This window comes from Colossoma macropomum, unplaced genomic scaffold, assembly GCF_904425465.1.
Source record: "Colossoma macropomum unplaced genomic scaffold, Colossoma_macropomum, whole genome shotgun sequence".
Classification (NCBI taxonomy): domain Eukaryota; kingdom Metazoa; phylum Chordata; class Actinopteri; order Characiformes; family Serrasalmidae; genus Colossoma; species Colossoma macropomum.
The window spans coordinates 2,887,800-2,906,082 of record NW_023494795.1 but is presented as its reverse complement, the minus strand read 5'-3'; the positions used below and the strand labels follow the sequence as shown (position 1 = coordinate 2,906,082).

Here is an 18,283-nt window from a genome sequence, read left to right as displayed (position 1 = left end):
CGCACTAACCTAACAGGACTTCTCATGTTACAGTTGATGAGTAACCCAGCTCAGTCACGTCCGTTTGGCTCCACTGGTGCGGTTGAACACTGGAGCGGTATAATAAGCACTTGCCTTATGCTGACAGCTGCTCAGTGGATCACTTTACAGTGTTGTGGAAGAGCGTCCAAGCTTCTTAGCAGGCAGAGCAACAGTGCTGCAAAATGGTTATTTTAGATTTAAATAAAATATTAAGACTATTTATGCTTGTTTACCTTATCAATCTTAGTCATTATAAAAGTGCCAGACTGGTCTCAGATCAGCATGTAAAGCCATAGTTCACCAACAGAGTTATAAGGCTTCATAAACTGGGATTGAAACAGATTAAACTCATTATCATGATATTTTCCAAATATATCCGTATCGGATGATATTTAAGCTCCCTTTAATAAAATTAATAGTAGCATTAATACATTAATGAAATCATGATTGCTAAATACTTGTTGTTGCATGTTTAAATTGAATTTTCTTCCTTTTTCTCACAAAAACTACAGTATTGTAAACATTAACCATAGAGAAAACACATTTCCAGATAGAAAAGCTTTTATTTATTTCATTGTATGGATTTTAAACTGTTCTTTAGGATTTCTAACAATCAGAAACACTTAGCAAGCAACTAGTAATAAAATACACTGCAGTTGAAGGGCCCATATCATGAGAAAAACAAATTTTCCGTGGAAAAATTGATGTAGTATGTAAACGATGTACGCAATCAACAGTGTACAGTGGCAAATGGTTCACTCCCCATTTCATACAGTCCATATATATCACGGAAACTGACTACTTTACATTTGTATCCACCTGTTTAGCTTACAGCAGGTTAGCCTAAATTTACACTAAATTTATGTTAGATTTACACTGAAGATATAAGGACTAATTCAGCCTGGACTGCTTTTTGAAGGAGACACAATACAGAGCAGCCAGTCAGAACAAGGGTCATTTACATACAAATAGTCATCATTATTATTATTATTATTATTATCATCACGACATACACTGATCAGGCATAACATTATGAGCACCTCCTTGTTTCTACGCTCACTGTCCATTTTATCAGCTCCACTTACTATATAGGTGCACTTTGTAGTTCTACAGTTACAGACTGTAGTCCATCTGTTTCTCTGATACTTTGTTAGCCCCCTTTTACCCTGTTCTTCAGTGCTCAGGACCCCCATGGACCCTCATAGAGCAGGTACTATTTGGGTGGTGGGTCATTCTCAGCACTGCAGTAACACTGACGTGGTGGTGGTGTGTTAGTGTGTGTTGCGCTGGTACGAGTGGATCAGACACAGCAGTGCTGCTGGAGTTTTTAAACACCTCAGTGTCACTGCTGGACTGAGAATAGTCCACCAACCAAAAATATCCAGCCAACAGTGTCCTGTGGGCAGCGTCCTGTGACCACTGATGAAGGACTAGAGGATGCCCAACACAAACTGTGCAGCAGCAGATGAGCTATCGTCTCTGACTTTACATCTACAAGGTGGACTGACAGGGTGGGAGTGTCTAATAGAGTGGACAGTGAGTGGACACAGTGTTTAAAGACTCCAGCAGTACTGCTGTGTCTGATCCACTCATACCAGCGCAACACACACTAACACACCACCACCACATCAGTGTTACTGCAGTGCTGAGAATGATCCACCACCCAAATAGTACCTGCTCTGTGAGGGTCCATGGGGGTCCTGACCACTGAAGAACAGGGTAAAAGGGGGCTAACAAAGTATCAGAGAAACAGATGGACTACAGTCTGTAACTGTAGAACTACAAAGTGCACCTATATAGTAAGTGGAGCTGATAAAATGGACAATGAGTGTAGAAACAAGGAGGTGGTCATGATGTTATGCCTGATTGGTGTATAATCAGTCTTAAAGGCACAGTAACAAAAAACAACTTGTTTGATTATAGGAATAAAACGGCCACATAAAAATGAATTAGATCTGCATAAAAGTGGAAACAAAATAAAATAAAGTGTAGGATATTCGTCCTTTAACTGTCAAGTCCTGATACCATGAATGAAGCACACAAAATAAGCAAAAGGCAAACTGCTTAGCATATACTGGTATAGGACGTCTCCGTACTGTAAACACTGTGTTTCTGCCCTGTTGTTTGTAGACAGAGGAATTCAGAAAACAGTCATACACTCAAAGCTCATATTTAAAATAAGCCTCAGTGCTCTCAGCTACCGCCGGCCTCAGCCTCTACATTAGCCTGGCATGTTTGGTAATAGGATCTGAATGCAGTACGACAGATGCGGTCGATTTTGGCAGAACAGACAGTGTCAAACTTTGTGAGAAGCCGGTGCACTAATCTGCCTCTGATGAATCCAGAGTTCATGCTGTGTCTTGTCATGTCACAGCTTGACCCCTGGTAATGATGTAGTTTTATCCTCCGCTCTAAGCAGCTCAGATCAAATGCAGTGAGAAGAGAAAGAGAAATTAATTGCGTGATGGTTGGAGTTCTTAGAAGAAACCTCCTTGTTTCTACGCTCATTGTCCATTTTATCAGCTCCACTTACTATATAGGTGCACTTTGTAGTTCTACAGTTACAGACTGTAGTCCATCTGTTTCTCTGATACTTTGTTAGCCCCCTTTTACCCTGTTCTTCAGTGGTCAGGACCCCCATGGACCCTCACAGAGCAGGTACTATTTGGGTGGTGGATCATTCTCAGCACTGCAGTAACACTGACGTGGTGGCAGTGTGTTAGTGTGCATTGCGATGGTCTGAGTGGATCAGACACAGCAGTGCTGCTGGAGTTTTTAAACACCTCAGTGTCGCTGCTGGACTGAGAATAGTCCACCCACCAAAAATATCCAGTCAACAGCGTCCCGTGGGCAGCGTCCTGTGACCACTGATGAAGGACTAGAGGATGACCAACGCAAACTGTGCAGCAGCAGATGAGCTATCGTCTCTGACTTTACATCTACAAGGTGGACTGACAGGGTGGGAGTGTCTAATAGAGTGGACAGTGAGTGGACACAGTGTTTAAAGACTCCAGCAGTACTGCTGTGTCTGATCCACTCATACCAGCGCAACACACACTAACACACCACCACCACATCAGTGTTACTGCAGTGCTGAGAATGATCCACCACCCAAATAGTACCTGCTCTGTAAGGGTCCATGGAGGTCCTGACCACTGAAGAACAGGGTAAAAGGGGGCTAACAAAGTATCAGAGAAACAGATGGACTACAGTCTGTAACTGTAGAACTACAAAGTGCACCTATATAGTAAGTGGAGCTGATAAAATGGACAATGAGCGTAGAAACAAGGAGGTGGTCAGAATGTTATGCCTGATCAGTGTGTGTGTGTATATAAAGATGTGCAGGGCAGTGGATACTCTGATATTGATGCCCTCATCAATAGAGCACCAGATTTCATGAATATGACATTAAAGTGAATCAAATGCTATGGTCTTCACACCACCAGACCTTAATCCAGTTGACCTCTTAGAGATTTTGGACTGACATGTTAGACCACGCTCTCAACCCCCATCATCAAAACATACTAAGGGAGTCTTTCGAATGGATGATGTTCCATCCCTCCAGTACAGTTCCAGAGACTTGTAGCCCCACAGTGTTCTGGTTAACCTGCTCTTTAACCGGTAATAATTTGGCCATAGACAATACTCAAGTCTGAACATTTAAACTAGCTCAGGGCAGACATATGGTTCGTAGATCACTCGCTTCCTCACTGGTGCTATTTTGGTTCTTTCCTTTAACACCCTCTTCTCACACTTGTCACATGCTTGGAGATGTTAATTGTGAAGTGTGTGGCTGAGGCTCCCTGCACAGCAGAAACACACCACCCATTTTACTGTCATCCACACCTACAATTACTTTTGCTTCCTTTCACCCAGAGACAGAGAGCAAGGCTAACAGGAAAGTTCCAGAACATTTCAGGCTCAGAGTGGCGTGATTTCAGAGTGGGTTTCAGATGGAAGCATATGAGTATCATAATTAATATGTAATATGTAAAATAATTTATTTACTTTTATGTATCAAATGCATTCAAATTCCAACTAATATATGTAATGTTGAGCTAAGAAAATTCAAATTCAATACTGCGATTTTAATTTGCCATTTGGTAAACTAGTATTGACATTTCATTCACACAGAGTTTTACATGCTTTATGAGTAGCTTTATTTAAATTAAAATGTATTTCCAGAACTGCATATTTATGCCTAATGTGATTATGCAACAATTGTCAGTTTGAAAATTACATTCGAATTATCTATTATTTTCACTCTCTAATAATGCACTGAAATTGTGTTATCAAAGAGAACACCAGGCTAGAAGGAGGACAGAATTAAATGTAAATGGGAAACAGCGACTCTCCTATTTGCAGTAACATATTCTGGCCTACTGGGCTCATTCTGTGTCAAAATACCTTTGAAAAAGCATTTGACCAGACTGCATTTTCATTTTCATGGTGTTCCCAACCTGTCAGTCATCCCGTCAGGGCGGGGCCAACAGCACACTCAGCAGAAACGGCTTTATCTAAATAGCTGGAGGCTGAAGAGGTTTATAGCTACTCTTACATCAGCAGATGAGGTGAAGAAGAGAAATACAGCTGCTGGTGATGCTTAAAGTCTTTATACACGACACTATGAGAAAGTGGTTAATAGAGGCATTCTGCCTTGTAAAATGCCCCCTTGAAAAAGAAGCATAACTTCAGCGCTATTTTATAAACTGAGAACATGTGGCTGAAAGTGAGGCTGGACATAGAGATTCCAGTTGATGCTATGCAGGGATATATTGAACAAACTGAGGGCTGCAGAGTTAAGCTGGCTGAAAGCTATTGTTAATGCCAACTAACACTACATTCCCAAATCCCTACATCTGCTGATTTTACCAGGTGGCTAACATGACCCAGCTGACTGTCTCACAGAAATACCAGCAATTTTGTAATATAAATTTTTAAAAAGAAAAGCATTAATAATTAGAGATTCCCCTGCTGATTGAGGTTAATATATGACTCGGTACTGACTCGGTACAGCAGCTGCTGTCAACTCAGCCACTGCGACGAGGTGACTGTGATTTACGCATGTCTGTGTGTGTCAGTACATTTTTTGGTAACAGATAAAGTGAAACACAGCAGAATATCCACATCTTATTCCCACTATGTAAGTTAGAAAACAGTCCACGATGCTGATTTAATCTCGATCTCCTACAGTCGACTAACAGCACGAAAAACACTTCTGCTGTTAATGGATTAATCTTTGACTCTAATGCTGATCGCACAGAGCACCGAGTGAACTGATAAAGTAAGAACCCGTTTATGTTTAAACTGAGGAGCTGGCAACTTATTTTCTTAACTAGAACTAGGCTGGTCAGCTAGCTAACAGGCTAAAGGAGCCAACAGCCTAAACAACTCCATCATTAATATCACAGGCTTGAATGAAAGTCACGATATGATTCACTTAAAAACTGCAGTATAAAAGTCTAAGGAGTGTCACTTGAATGTTTTATACACTTCAAATGTCCGTGTTTCAGTCAGAAGTAGCATCAACCCCAGGCTGAATCCCAAACGGCTCCATACTCCCTAGCTAGCTAAATAGTGAGCTGTGTAACATTTAAGTTTAGAAATTCTAGCTTCTGTTGTCAAATAGTGACCTCTTGTCGAGTATGAATGCGGATAAATCCCAAATGACCATTTTTTTAGCTGTATTTTGCTCTGTTGGGCTGCAGGATCCAGTATTTAAACTCCTACATAGTGCACTATGTAGGGAACAGGGAGCCGTTTGAGATTCAACCCCAGCGTGAGAAAAGTGGCGTCGTCAGACTGGCAGAAGACTCAAGGTGGTCATTTGGTGACCAAAAAGTTATTTTTTACTTATTACTTATAAACTAAAAGTATTTACATTAAACAGTGCTGTGTTAACATATATTTATATATATATATATATATATATATATATATATATATATATATATATATATATATATATATATATGTGTGTACTGTTATGCGGAAAAGTTGTAAAAACAAAATCATGAAATGACTGCAGTTTACAGTGATGGGCGACCGAACGTTCTTCTCCTCATTCAGCATTCAGTGGTTGCTTAGCAACGATATCGTACTCTAAAGGATCTACATTTCTTGGCGGAATACTTGTTTACGTCGATTATTATCAATAGTAACTTAAATAATTGTCTAAAATGATATGTTTTTTAATATATTTAATGTTGGCCGCTGTTTTATAGAAGCAATAAGCCACTCAAGGCAGCGAGTTACTGCGATTTAATCACAGGGAAGGGAGTTTTACTCCGCTTCGCGACGTGCTGAAAGGTGTTCTTATTGCTTTAGTAATAATCATTGGTATCATATATATATAATGTGTGTGTGTGTGTGTGTGTGTGTGTGTATATGTATAATCAAAGCATCAGAAGAGATGTCCCTGCCGTCAGGTTCGTGGATGTGAGCATGAATAATGCATTATTCTCAGTGAAGATATAAGAGTGGGCAGCTGTCATGTAACCTGCCAGAGAGCCTTATGCAAAACTCCTGACTACACAGCTGTCGAACTGTCCTTGCAGTTTAGGCCTTTGAGAAATGCAGCATGAGCAGAACCTCTTTAACCCCTTAAACCACAGGCTTTTCTTGCGGTTATTAATCTCTTGAGTTATTAATTAATTAAAAAAACTGATGCACTACCAGCCTTGTTGGATTCTGTCTCTTGCCGGCGGCAGGTCTAAACCTTTCCTGTCTCTATAAATCCTTCAGTATACACTTGATTTTATTGGCTCATTACTTCATCTTAGTATTAAAATTTTCAGAATGTTCATGAAATTTTGAGAGGTATGTTGAAGGGCAGCTTTCTATCCAGCGTACCTCTCGTGTTCAAACCAGATCTCTTGGATTAGTGTCCCAGTTTTTTTTTAATGGGGGTTTAGGGAAATTTCTAGTTTTCTATTGTTCAGTGGCACCCAAAGTATTGACTGATCAGTTGTAATATAGCTGAAATGATGTGTGAATTAATGCAGTAAAGCACAGTTTCCATATTACAATAGAAAGTATAATAATTCTAAAAACACAAATGATGATGGAGGCGTCCCAAGACTACTTCTGAGCACTGTACATACTGTACACATGGGTATTTCCATTCAACATGCATTCTTTCCACTGAAAGTAGCTCTATAATAGTGCTAAATAATAAATTAAATTCAAAAATACATGAAATAATGTCAGTTTTTTAAGTGTCATGTTGATGTAAAATGGATTATTTGTATATATGGTGTGTTTAGTATGAATGCAATTATTAGGCCCAATTCCATTTCTTATTTTTACCCCTACCCCTTGTTTTCGAGTGTCACCCTAACCCCTTGGAACTGAGTTACAGGGTAGTGGTTGGAATCTTCCCTCTGAAGTGGGACCCTCAAATAAAAAGAGCATCACTTCATTAACAGCTACTAGCGCTGCTCTGATTCCTGATTCCTGATTCCTGAACCCTGATTCCTGCCACCACCACTGTAATGTTAATGTGAGTCTGAACAATTCTCAATAAACTATTTCACATCAAAACAATCTGAATTACTTTGTTCACATTTCAATGTTGAATTATGTAGAATTTTTGAAAAATTGGTGGAATTCCCCTTCAGTTATTTTTGAAGGGGAATTAACATCAGGGTAGTTATCATTTCAGCCTAGAACTTGTTTATAAACAGAAGAGGTGAGCAGAGGGTTTACTGTCAGTGTCCTCTTGTCCTCACGCCTTTCAGCCGCAGAGTGCAGGGAGTCTCCCTCTGGCATCTGGCCCAGTGTGAAAACTGCCGCTGCTCTTGCTCTCCGCCCACTCCCTGTCCGAGTGCATCCTCTCCCCTCAGGGCTGCTCCTAACACAGAGCAGGCCTCACCCAGCTTTCTCAGTTTATATCTCACACACTCCCACACGTCCTCACAGCGCCCTTTTGGGCCTCGGGCACCCCCGCAGCAAAGTCCCTCTGTGTCCGAAACAGGCTAGAGCCAGAAAGGGCATCACTGCAAGCTTTCAGGAATCACTGAGTCTCGCTTTGTTTGTCCCTGTTACTTTTTTCCATGTGCCAAAACTTAGGTCCAATCCCATTTCTTCTTTTTACCCCTACCCCTTGGAACATAGTTACAAGGGGTAGTGGCTGAAATCTTGCCCTACGAAATGGGACCCTCAAATAAGAAGAGCATCACTTCATTAACAGCTACCAGCGCTGCTCTGTAGGCGACCCTGCCAGTCTGCAGTGACAGCAGAGGGGGGTAAAGTTCAGCTCCTCACTGCTGGGCTTTAGTTACATTTAGGGCATCATATGACTTCAAAGAGGGGGGCAATTATTTATTATCACCCACCCCTAATTCTTCAGTGATATGAAGCTGAAGTCAGATATTCACCAGATTCTTGTTGGAATTTTCCCATTCCACCTTAAATGATGCAGCAGTTACATTCTGGCGCTTCAGGCATCGGAACTGCTGGACTATTTAAGGTGGAACGGGAAAGTTAGCTAGCTAGCTGCCGAGACCTTAGCATGCTATTAGCGATTTTTTTTATGCTTGTTATGAAGAAAAGGACTAAAATACATTGAAACGACATTAAACTAAGATAATACAGTGGTTATCGTAATTTTTAACAGAGTAAGTTCTCACATCTGTGGGTTTCTTTGGTCTCTTGTTCAGCCATCTTGCCAATTTTTCTTTTTTTCTCAAAACTCTCTGTTTGGAGTCTCTGAAAAACCTCCGTTTGGAGGGTCAAGTAGCCCCAACACTTCACTCTACCTCTCTATCTCAACAAGAATTGGGACAGTTTGAAGACAGCTCTCATATGACACCCACCTTTTGAATGAAGCTTATGAAATATGAAAGTTATGGAGTAAAGAATATGATTAAGTGCGTTTTGGAACCACTGGTGTTCTCAAGGAACTCTTTTGCAAGAGGCCAGCTTTGGTAGGAAGAAAGGCTGTAGGTGGTCTGGCTTGACACAGTCATGTGATCGAACACCTCACAGTGTTGGACAGTCAGTTCCTGATTTGCTGCTGTACTCAGACGAAGATAGAGTGCTATTGACTTGAATCAGGTGAGGGAGAATGGTGATGGGAGCTGAAGGCGTGTTTGAGAGAGTAACAGTCAGAGAGAAGATGTGATGGACTGCTTTGACGCGTGTGGCTGTTCTTGGTTTCTCGCTCGGGGAGCAGATCGATTCCAGTGTGATTTAGCACAGGGAATGTGCTTCAGTGAGTGGGAGAGGCAGAGGAAGCACTGTCATCACATAAACTGCAGCTTGCTGCCCAGAAAGAGTTTGATTATTAAGACATTTAATGTGGATTAGATTAAAAGAGAATAGAACTTTATTGTCCATAAAGTTGGAAATGTATCTTTGTTCCCCTTCTGTCACAGTACAACATAAAACATCATCATCATTCTGAAGGTAATAGCATAAAGTCATTGTAAACGTAAAGGCTTGTGTCATATACTGTAGTCTTTAACTCTTAATCTGGCAGATTCCCAAACCAGCCTGTAAAATAACAAGAATACTTTCCACTAAACTAATATAAGCCTTTTTAGGTATGTTTTATTCACTCCAAGGCCTTTGAGCCTTGTAATTAAAATCAGTCTCTGAATTAGCTTGCTTGAAAATCTCTCTAGTCTGTGAGCTTAACACCGGACAGTTTCACCAGAGTTTAAAACCAGCTTTTCAAAAGAAAAAAATATATATATACTATATTGCCAAAAGTATTCGCTCACCCATCCAAATAATTGAGTTCAGGTGTTCCAATCACTTCCGTGGCCACAGGTGTATAAAACCAAGCACCTAGGCCTGCAGACTGCTTCTACAGACATTAGTGAAAGAATGGGGCTCTCAGGAGCTCAGTGAATTCCAGCGTGGTACCGTGATAGGATGCCACCTGTGCAGCAAGTCCAGTCGTGAAATTTCCTCACTACAAAATATTCCACAGTCAACTGTCAGTGGTATTATAACAAAGTGGAAGCGATTGGGAACGACAGCAACTCAGCCACGAAGTGGTCGGCCACATAAAATGACAGAGCGGGGTCAGCGGATGCTGAGGCGCATAGTGCGCAGAGGTTGCCAACTTTCTGCAGAGTCAATCGCTACAGACCCCCAAACTTCATGTGGCCTTCAGATCAGCTCAAGAACAGCGTAGAGAGCTTCATGAATGGGTTTCCATCGCCGAGCAGCTGCATCCAAGCCTTACATCACCAAGCGCAATGCAAAGCGTCGAATGCAGTGGTGTAAAGCGCCGCCACTGAACTCTAGAGCAGTGGAGACGTGTTCTCTGGAGTGACGAATCGCTTCTCTGTCTGGTAATCCGATGGACGAGTCTGGGTTTGGCGGTTGCCAGAACAGTACTTGTCTGACTGCATTGTGCCAAGTGTAAAGTTTGGTGGAGGGGGGTTATGGTGTGGGGTTGTTTTTCAGGAGTTGCACTCGATCCCTTAGGTAAAAAATTCCCATAAACACTCCTAACCCTTGTGGAAAGCCTTCCCAGAAGAGTTGAAGCTGTTATAGCTGCAAATGTTGGGCCAACATCATATTAAACCCTATGGATTAAGAATGGGATGTCACTCAAGTTCATATGGGTGTGAAGGCCGACGAGCGAATACTTTTGTCAATATAACGTATTTATAGCGTTTAATGTCCAACTGATATGAACATGTTACATTTATGGCATTTGGCAGACACTCTTATCCAGAGCGACTTACAGTGTGATCATTTTACACAGGTAGGTGAAGGCAGTGTTAGGAGTCTTGCCCAAGGACTCCTATTGGTGTGTAGTGCTGGTCCAAGTGGGGGGGATTGAACCCCAGTCTACAGCATAGAAGGCAAAGGTGTTACCCACTACACCATTACCGACCATCCATTTTGTGATACCAATTTTAAGAAGTTAAAAAATTCTGATGATGTAAACTTACATAATTTCACAGGGTCAAAAATAACAAGTTCCAGTGGTTTTAGTTCAAAAGTCCTGTTCTGACTGATGTGATTATCTGAGTTTAAGGAATGTGACAATCACACAAACACAATATCTAAGCCGCTTATCCTTCTGGGTCACGAGGGGCATTGGAGTTTATCCCAGCGGTCATTGGGTGGAAGCCTAAACTTAAATAGTAGTAACTCAAAGGAGAAACTTAAGTAGTACAAATAATACAGTGCTGTGGCAATTTTTGTGTTCTAACGTTCTCCTCGTGCTAAAGGTGAGGTTTGGATGAATTTTACATATTTTTGTTGCATGTTTTTCACCACAGTGTTTATCTATGATGTTTTAGCTTAGCAGTTTCTAAGCACTAAACCACTAAATTCTCAGAATTTTAATGGTTTTCCTCATGACAGTCAATCGGTTACCATTTAAAACAAGTTACCAATCATTGGTGCATAGTTGCCAGTGTTTTCACTGATACGTATAAATCAGCAGGATGTCAGTATCTCAGTTTATTGGCGAAACCGGTCTGAAACAGTGCAAAAGGACACATATGTTCCTAACATATCGTCACTGTCCAAAGAAAAACAAGTATCTCAAAATAGTGACTTTACAGGAGAGACCAAAAACACTCTTACCTTTAAATGTAAGTTAATGTAAAGAGGTTTTAGTCCAAGTGATTTTAGAGCATTTCTATTGGTCCATTCATCATGAAGTGTTCACACAGCGTAAAGGACAGCTTGAAATGATGTAGGAAACTAAAAATCGACAAAATTGGAGATACATGGTTTTGTTGGACAGCAGTGATATATAAGCAAAGCAAAACTATAACATGGCATGTCAGTGTTTCTAACGGGTGAAATTAATCTGGGGGTGTTATTTTAATATATACAGATTTCCAAACTCATGTCTGTATGATTCATCTTATTAGGTGTTTAGAAATAAAATAAAATAGAAAAGTTGTGTTTTACCTTAATTTTGTAAAGTATTTTGACTGATTGTTCAGCACTGAACCAAAAAAACGTTGAAACAAAAGCAGCTGATATTGTCTCTCATGTTATGATGTTCCCTTATTTAATCATAATAATGTAAAATATCTTGGAAATTGCTAAAATATGTTGTCGTTTATATTTTTTTAACCTATACTAGGACTTTAGCACTGAGACATATGGGACATAAAATGTTGTGGCTCCCAAGGTGGTTTGATTTTTGTTGAAAGGACAAAATGGCTCTTCTTATCATTTGTGTTGTGACTCCTGATCTAACCTGGCTTTAATGCAGAGGGAGCCGGTCAGATTTCTCACTCATCCAGTTGTGTTTTTGTTATGTGCCCCACAGACTGTCCGGGCGCTGCACTTCCACACTTCCAGTTCCGCCTTTTACATTCCGTCAATATTACGTTATAAATTAAATATTTCGAAAATTGTGTTTTGACATTTGTGAATCGATTCAGAATTGTCCACGTCCGCATCGCGATGCATCTAAGAATCGAGTTCCCCCCCACCTCTAACTGTAACTCTAACGCCTTTTTATTTTAGGATCAGGGAGCAGTGCCATATATAGAATGGGTTATTAAACCATTTAAACTTCCAAGAGTTCACTGCACAGCCTTTCTCCGCAGCTTCTGAGGATTTTTTTAAGCCAGTTATGTCATAACGCTGAACAAGTGAATTTCTATATCCCAGTTGTGTGAGATGGGGCTGTCTGTCTCTAGGAGGGAGGAGGTGAGAACCCTGCAGCATTAAAAAATGATGAGCGAGGATCTCTCTGCTCTCTTTACGTCTCTCTCTCTCTTCTTCCCACAAGCCATCACTCTCTCTAACAGTGAAAATATTACGATGCACAAATATTCCAACTGCACTTCTTTCATATTTTGGTCTATAGTACACACCGATCAGGCATAGCATTATGACCACCTCCTTGTTTCGACGCTCATTGTCCATTTTATCAGCTCCACTTACTATATAGGTGCACTTTGTAGTTCTACAGTTACAGACTGTAGTCCATCTGTTTCTCTGATACTTTGTTAGCCCCCTTTTACCCTGTTCTTCAGTGGTCAGGACCCCCATGGACCCTCACAGAGCAGGTACTATTTGGGTGGTGGATCATTCTCAGCACTGCAGTAACACTGACGTGGTGGTGGTGTGTTAGTGTGTGTTGCGCTGGTCTGGATCGTGTTGACATATGGTTTCTTCTTTGCATGATACAGCTTTATATTGCGTTTGTGGATTACACAGCGAACTGTGTCCTGAGCCCATGCAGTGATTTCCAGTACAGAATCATGCCTGTTTTTAATGCAGTGCCGTCTGAGGGCCTGAAGATCATGAGCATCCAGTATTGACCGTCGGCCTTGTCCCTTGCGAACAGGGATTTCTCCAGATTCTCTGAATCTTTTGATGATATTATGTACTGTAGACGGTGGGATGTCCAAAGTCTGCGCAATTTTACATTGAGGAACATTTTTCTGAAATTTTTTCACAATTTTTACACAGTTTTTCTGAGATTGGTGAACCTCTGCCCATCTTTGCTTCTGAGAGACTCTCATTAATACCACTTACTTTTCCAGCCTTTTATCTCAACTTTTTTGAGATGCGATGCGTCAAGTTCTAAATGAGTTAATGTTTTTCATGAAATGGTAAAATGTCTCACCTTCAACACCTGATATGTGTTCTGTGTTCTATTGTGAATAAAATATGGGTCTATTCTGTTTTTATTTACATTTATTTACATTTGACCCAACTTTTTTGGAATTGGGGTTGTAATATAGGACATATACTTTGCACAATACAGGGTTTACAGGTTCTTCTTATTTTGTTTTTTTGATTCTGATTCTGATTCTGTCTGTCCCACTTTTATCCCTCATCCCCGTCTTGACGACTGCATGCTATATTTTGTTTCGGCATCACAATAGATTGCAAATTAATGACTTCAGAAGTTATGGTCTGTTCTAATGAAGGTAGAACTGTTTTTAGCCTTTTGTTTAAGGCACAAAAGCAGCTCTGCGAGGATCTTGTCTCTGGAGATGATGTAACGGACGTTAATTCTCCATGTGTTTGTTTTGTTTGCGTTTAGGCCGGCTGCCCTGGACAGAAAACCAGCAGAGCTCAGTACCCTGAACGACGGCTACCAGATCCGCATATGAAGGTCCACTGCAGCTGGACTGCACCCTCTATCACCAGGCCAGGCAACTACCTTTCCTTCCCGACAGTGTGTGTTTTCTTCCTGTAGTCGACCCCACAGATGCTGTCCAAAATGCTGTGTTAGGTGCTTTACAGTATAAAAAACTGGAAGATCTGTGGAAACACAGTGTTCGCTGTATGTACTGGGACAATGACGTCAAAATGACACTCAAAACATTTTAGTTTTATGTGGTTTGTTTAGTATGTAGCACGTTTTGAGGTCAGAGCCTTTTCCAGGTAAGCATAAATATGATGTATCTGAACTGGACAGTGTTTCATTTGGTTAAATGCTGACAGCTGTACAGTCGTACCAGTACATATGGACCACACTGTACACAGGCCAGCCTTTCAGACAGCAGAGGGGTCTGATTTTAAACTGTAGAAAAGGTTAGAAACAGGGCATCAACCCTGAGATCAGCACTCTCTACTGATCCTTTTAAACTTTTGGAGAAATTTTAATGTAAATGGAAAAACTTTTTTAAGAAACTCTCCACCTGACCACGATATATATATATATCATACATGCTTTATAGAGCATTATAGAACATGCTTTTGTGGGGAGCCGCACTGGTAGGTGAGGGAAAGGACGCCCGAAGGCTTGCCTGAGGCCGCAGGGCTCGCGGGAGACGGACTTTTCTACACGGAGTGACTCTTTTCTGGATTTTATTTTGGTATTATTATACTAAATTATTATTAAGACAGCAGTTTGATTTAGTAATACCACCATGTATTCCTGAAGGAGCATTATAGAACGGTGTAGGTCACGGTATGAAGAGGACATGCTTGAATGCTCGATTTTTTTTTTTTTGTTGTTTTTTCAGACAACAGTGTATCAGTGGTGGGATTTTACAGCTTGACCTCCCTTTTTCCTTATTCTTTTTTTGTTCACATTGAAATGCACAGAGAAGACCGTCAAATTAGCTTCTCTGACAAAGTACCATATCAGATCATGCATTATTTAGCGAACCTCAAGCCTTTGTCACACCAAGTTTGACTTCACTGTACTGGTGAATAAGCTATGCACGCTCGACAGGCCTAATGAGGGCCCTGATCTGTCTTCCCTGACAGTAGCCGAGCTCAACAATGTAGCTAGCAGTCTGTGGTGGACTAGTCCAGTGGTTCTTTGTTTTTTGCCTAGCAGCCATAAATCTGTGCTGACTTGAAAAGCAGCCAGAACCCGATTCTACCTGGTGTTAATGCCAGCTTTATCCTATCCTAAGACCTGCTTTGCCCAAACAGTGCAAGAATGACTGGGGAAAGCTAGTGGGAACGAGTTGGCATTAGCTGACTTGCATAATGCTCACTGGTTCTGATTGGCTTGGGTAAAGTATCCCTTTTCAAAGCTACCACACAAGTGCCAGACCATTTGCAGCATTACACTTGCCTTCTTCCTCACTCCATTACCTTGATGTATTCACCCCTGAAGAGGTTACACAACCCAGCGCTCCACACTCAGCAACCTGGACAGTGATGAGAAGAAAGTTGGCCCTCATGTCAACACTGTTACTTCATACCTGAGAAATGCTGCACTTTCGCAGAATCCTTTTCACTTCACATTAGACGTCAAGTAAGTGGTGCGTGTTCAGGCTGACAATCACGTTCAAGCGAACACAAAAAGGTCCTGGTGACCAGAAGGCTTGAGCTGGGGCTGAACGATTCGTGGAAAATATCTAAAGCTACGTTCACATTACGAGCCTCATTTCTCAAATCTGATCTTTTGCTCAAATCCGATCTCTCTGACACGATGGTTCACACTTGTTTAGGTAAGTGATTCAAATCTGTCATTAATGTGACGAACCGGCTTCCTGAAATGACCCTCATGAGCACATCCTACTCAGTAACATCACGTGAATGAATCACGTTCATCATCAGCACAAACTAACGAGCAGAACGAGCTTCGCTGAGAAGATCATTAACTCTGATCAGCTCTCAGCTTCATTATTAGAGCGAGACGAAGGAGAAAAAGGTGAGATGAGCTGCTTTTCCACCGTTTACAGGCTTTAACGTCTGTTCAGCGCTGCTGCCATGGTAACGCTGATTGATGGCGCAGTGGGAAAAAAGCACATGAATTCCGATCTGAGCGTCACATTAAGGTCACATGGCCACGAATCAGATACGTATCCGATCTCAGACCACATATGAAAGTGGCTCAGGTCGGATTTGAAAAGATCAGATTTGTGTACACACAGCTCTGAAAACATCAGATCTGAGTCACATTAGGCAAAAAATCAGATTTGTGCCACTTCAGCCTGGTAATGTGAACGTAGCCTAATTGCGTTTTTTCCAACAAATATTGCAAATGCAATAAAATATTCTTTTTATCAAACTGCCAGTAAGCTGTGGTTGTGATGTCACAACACAGAGGTTTGGTTGCCTCTGATTGGTCTAACTCACCTACAGGCAGTTCCCAAACTCTTATTAGGTTCCGTTTCCCCTCTTAAAACCTAAAGCAACGTTTTTGCTAAAGTACATACTTAATAAAGATGGTTCTTCAAGGGTTCTTTAGTAAAGACAGTGGTTCTATGTAGAACCATTAACACTCAAAGAATCTTTGCATGCTCAAATGGTTCTCTGCATGGTGAAATAGTTCTTCAGAGTGATGGAGAACGTGTTGTATATGGTTCTACATAGGACCTTTTTGAAAGGAGTTCTCTACATGACCAAAATGTTCTTCTGTTGTTACAAGCTGGACATCAACAAGCAACAAAGTAACAGTACCAGAACCCTTTTTGATGCTGTACAGAACCACATACAGCACGTTCTCCAATCTGAAGAAACTTTTCACAAGGCAAAGAACTTTTTATGCATGCAAATGAGTCTGAGTGTTCATGGTTCTGTATGGAATGACTGTCTTTACTAAAGGACCCTCTTTTTAAGAACCTTGAAGAGTGTCGGCTATAAATTGCGATTTTGATATAAAAACGATTAATCTTTCAGCCCTAGCCTGAGCTGTTTCTGAAAATGCTACGCGTCCTCCTCGAAGGTGCTAAAAAGACGGCATATCCTTGTCAAATTCTTTTAAACGTTCACTTTTCTGTTGAATTTTTAGTTCGTGTATTTTGTTGACGTACTGAGAAAACTTTATAATTCACTTTTTTATAGAAACCTTTTCACATCCTTTCAACAATTTGCAAGTTTGGTAGCTGAAAATTACCTCTACACGTTCTGTGGAAAACAGGCTTTTCAAAAAAAGGTGTGATGCCATTTTTCTTTTCGTGACAGTCGGTTGTTATTTTTCTTGTTGATTAATAAGCGAATCAGAAAGGAATTACTGTAGCACAGCAGTGGGTTTTTCACCTTCAAGTGGTGTTAAATTATACAGAGTGATTCAAAAAGATTCATCTGATTTCAAAGTGATTTATTTCACTTGTAAATCATTACAGATCAATGCAGTGAACTGTAAATGGTTTAAATGAGCATAAAGTTTATTATGTAATTGTACAAGGTCTCAGTATGAACCTCCTCCAGCTGTACAGACAACATCAACACCATAGTCAAACTCATCCCATACTGGATTGAGCATGTCGGGTGTCGCTGCACTCACGGCTCTTTCAGTGCGATTTCGGAGATCATCCAGTGTTGTGGAACCAACGACGAACGCTCTGAGCTGTTGGAGCTTCACTGCCCACGAAAATCACACTGCACAGTTCTGACGGATTCACTCTTATTGAAGTGGAGAACGCAGAACGCTTTCTGCTCGGGGGTCTCATCTCCTCTCAGACTGAAGGAGCCATCTTCCACTGACAGTCAGAAACTCTATGACCCCCTCTTTCAATTGGATTGTGATTGGTTCCTCGGCCCCTCACGGTTGGAAAAATGTGGCGCTTTGAAATCGGATGAATCTTTTTGAATCACCCTGTATTTCCATGATGGACTTCATTCAGAGTATCATTAATTTGGAACATTTGTCTGTTATGACAGGTGAAATCACTACAGTGTCCAGTTATTACATCAATCAGAAAAACAAAGCGAGTGTTTTAAATGCACTACAGGGGAAAGTAGAGATTGCACACCTTCACACTTTTACCATTCTGGAAAATAACACCCCCTTCTGGTCCCTGAGGTTTATTTCAGCACCTTTTTAATGTATTTTACTGTAGAAATGATTTGTGTAACTGATGAAGTTGAGATTCAAAGTTTGCTGGAACGTATGGAATGATCTCTC

At 40.9% G+C, this 18,283-nt stretch overlaps 1 protein-coding gene across 3 annotated transcripts in view; it reads left to right on the top strand.

Annotated features, from left to right (window-relative positions):
- Positions 1–15,887, top strand: part of vash2 (vasohibin 2) — a 52,151-nt gene extending 36,264 nt beyond the window's left edge. For all 3 annotated transcript variants that reach the window (XM_036581202.1, XM_036581201.1, XM_036581200.1), the window contains exon 7: positions 14,012–15,887. In XM_036581202.1, coding sequence (XP_036437095.1) covers positions 14,012–14,081 — 70 coding nt within the window. In that variant the 3' untranslated portion in view covers positions 14,082–15,887. The remainder of the gene's footprint in view (positions 1–14,011) is intronic.
- Positions 15,888–18,283: the final 2,396 nt, after the last annotated feature.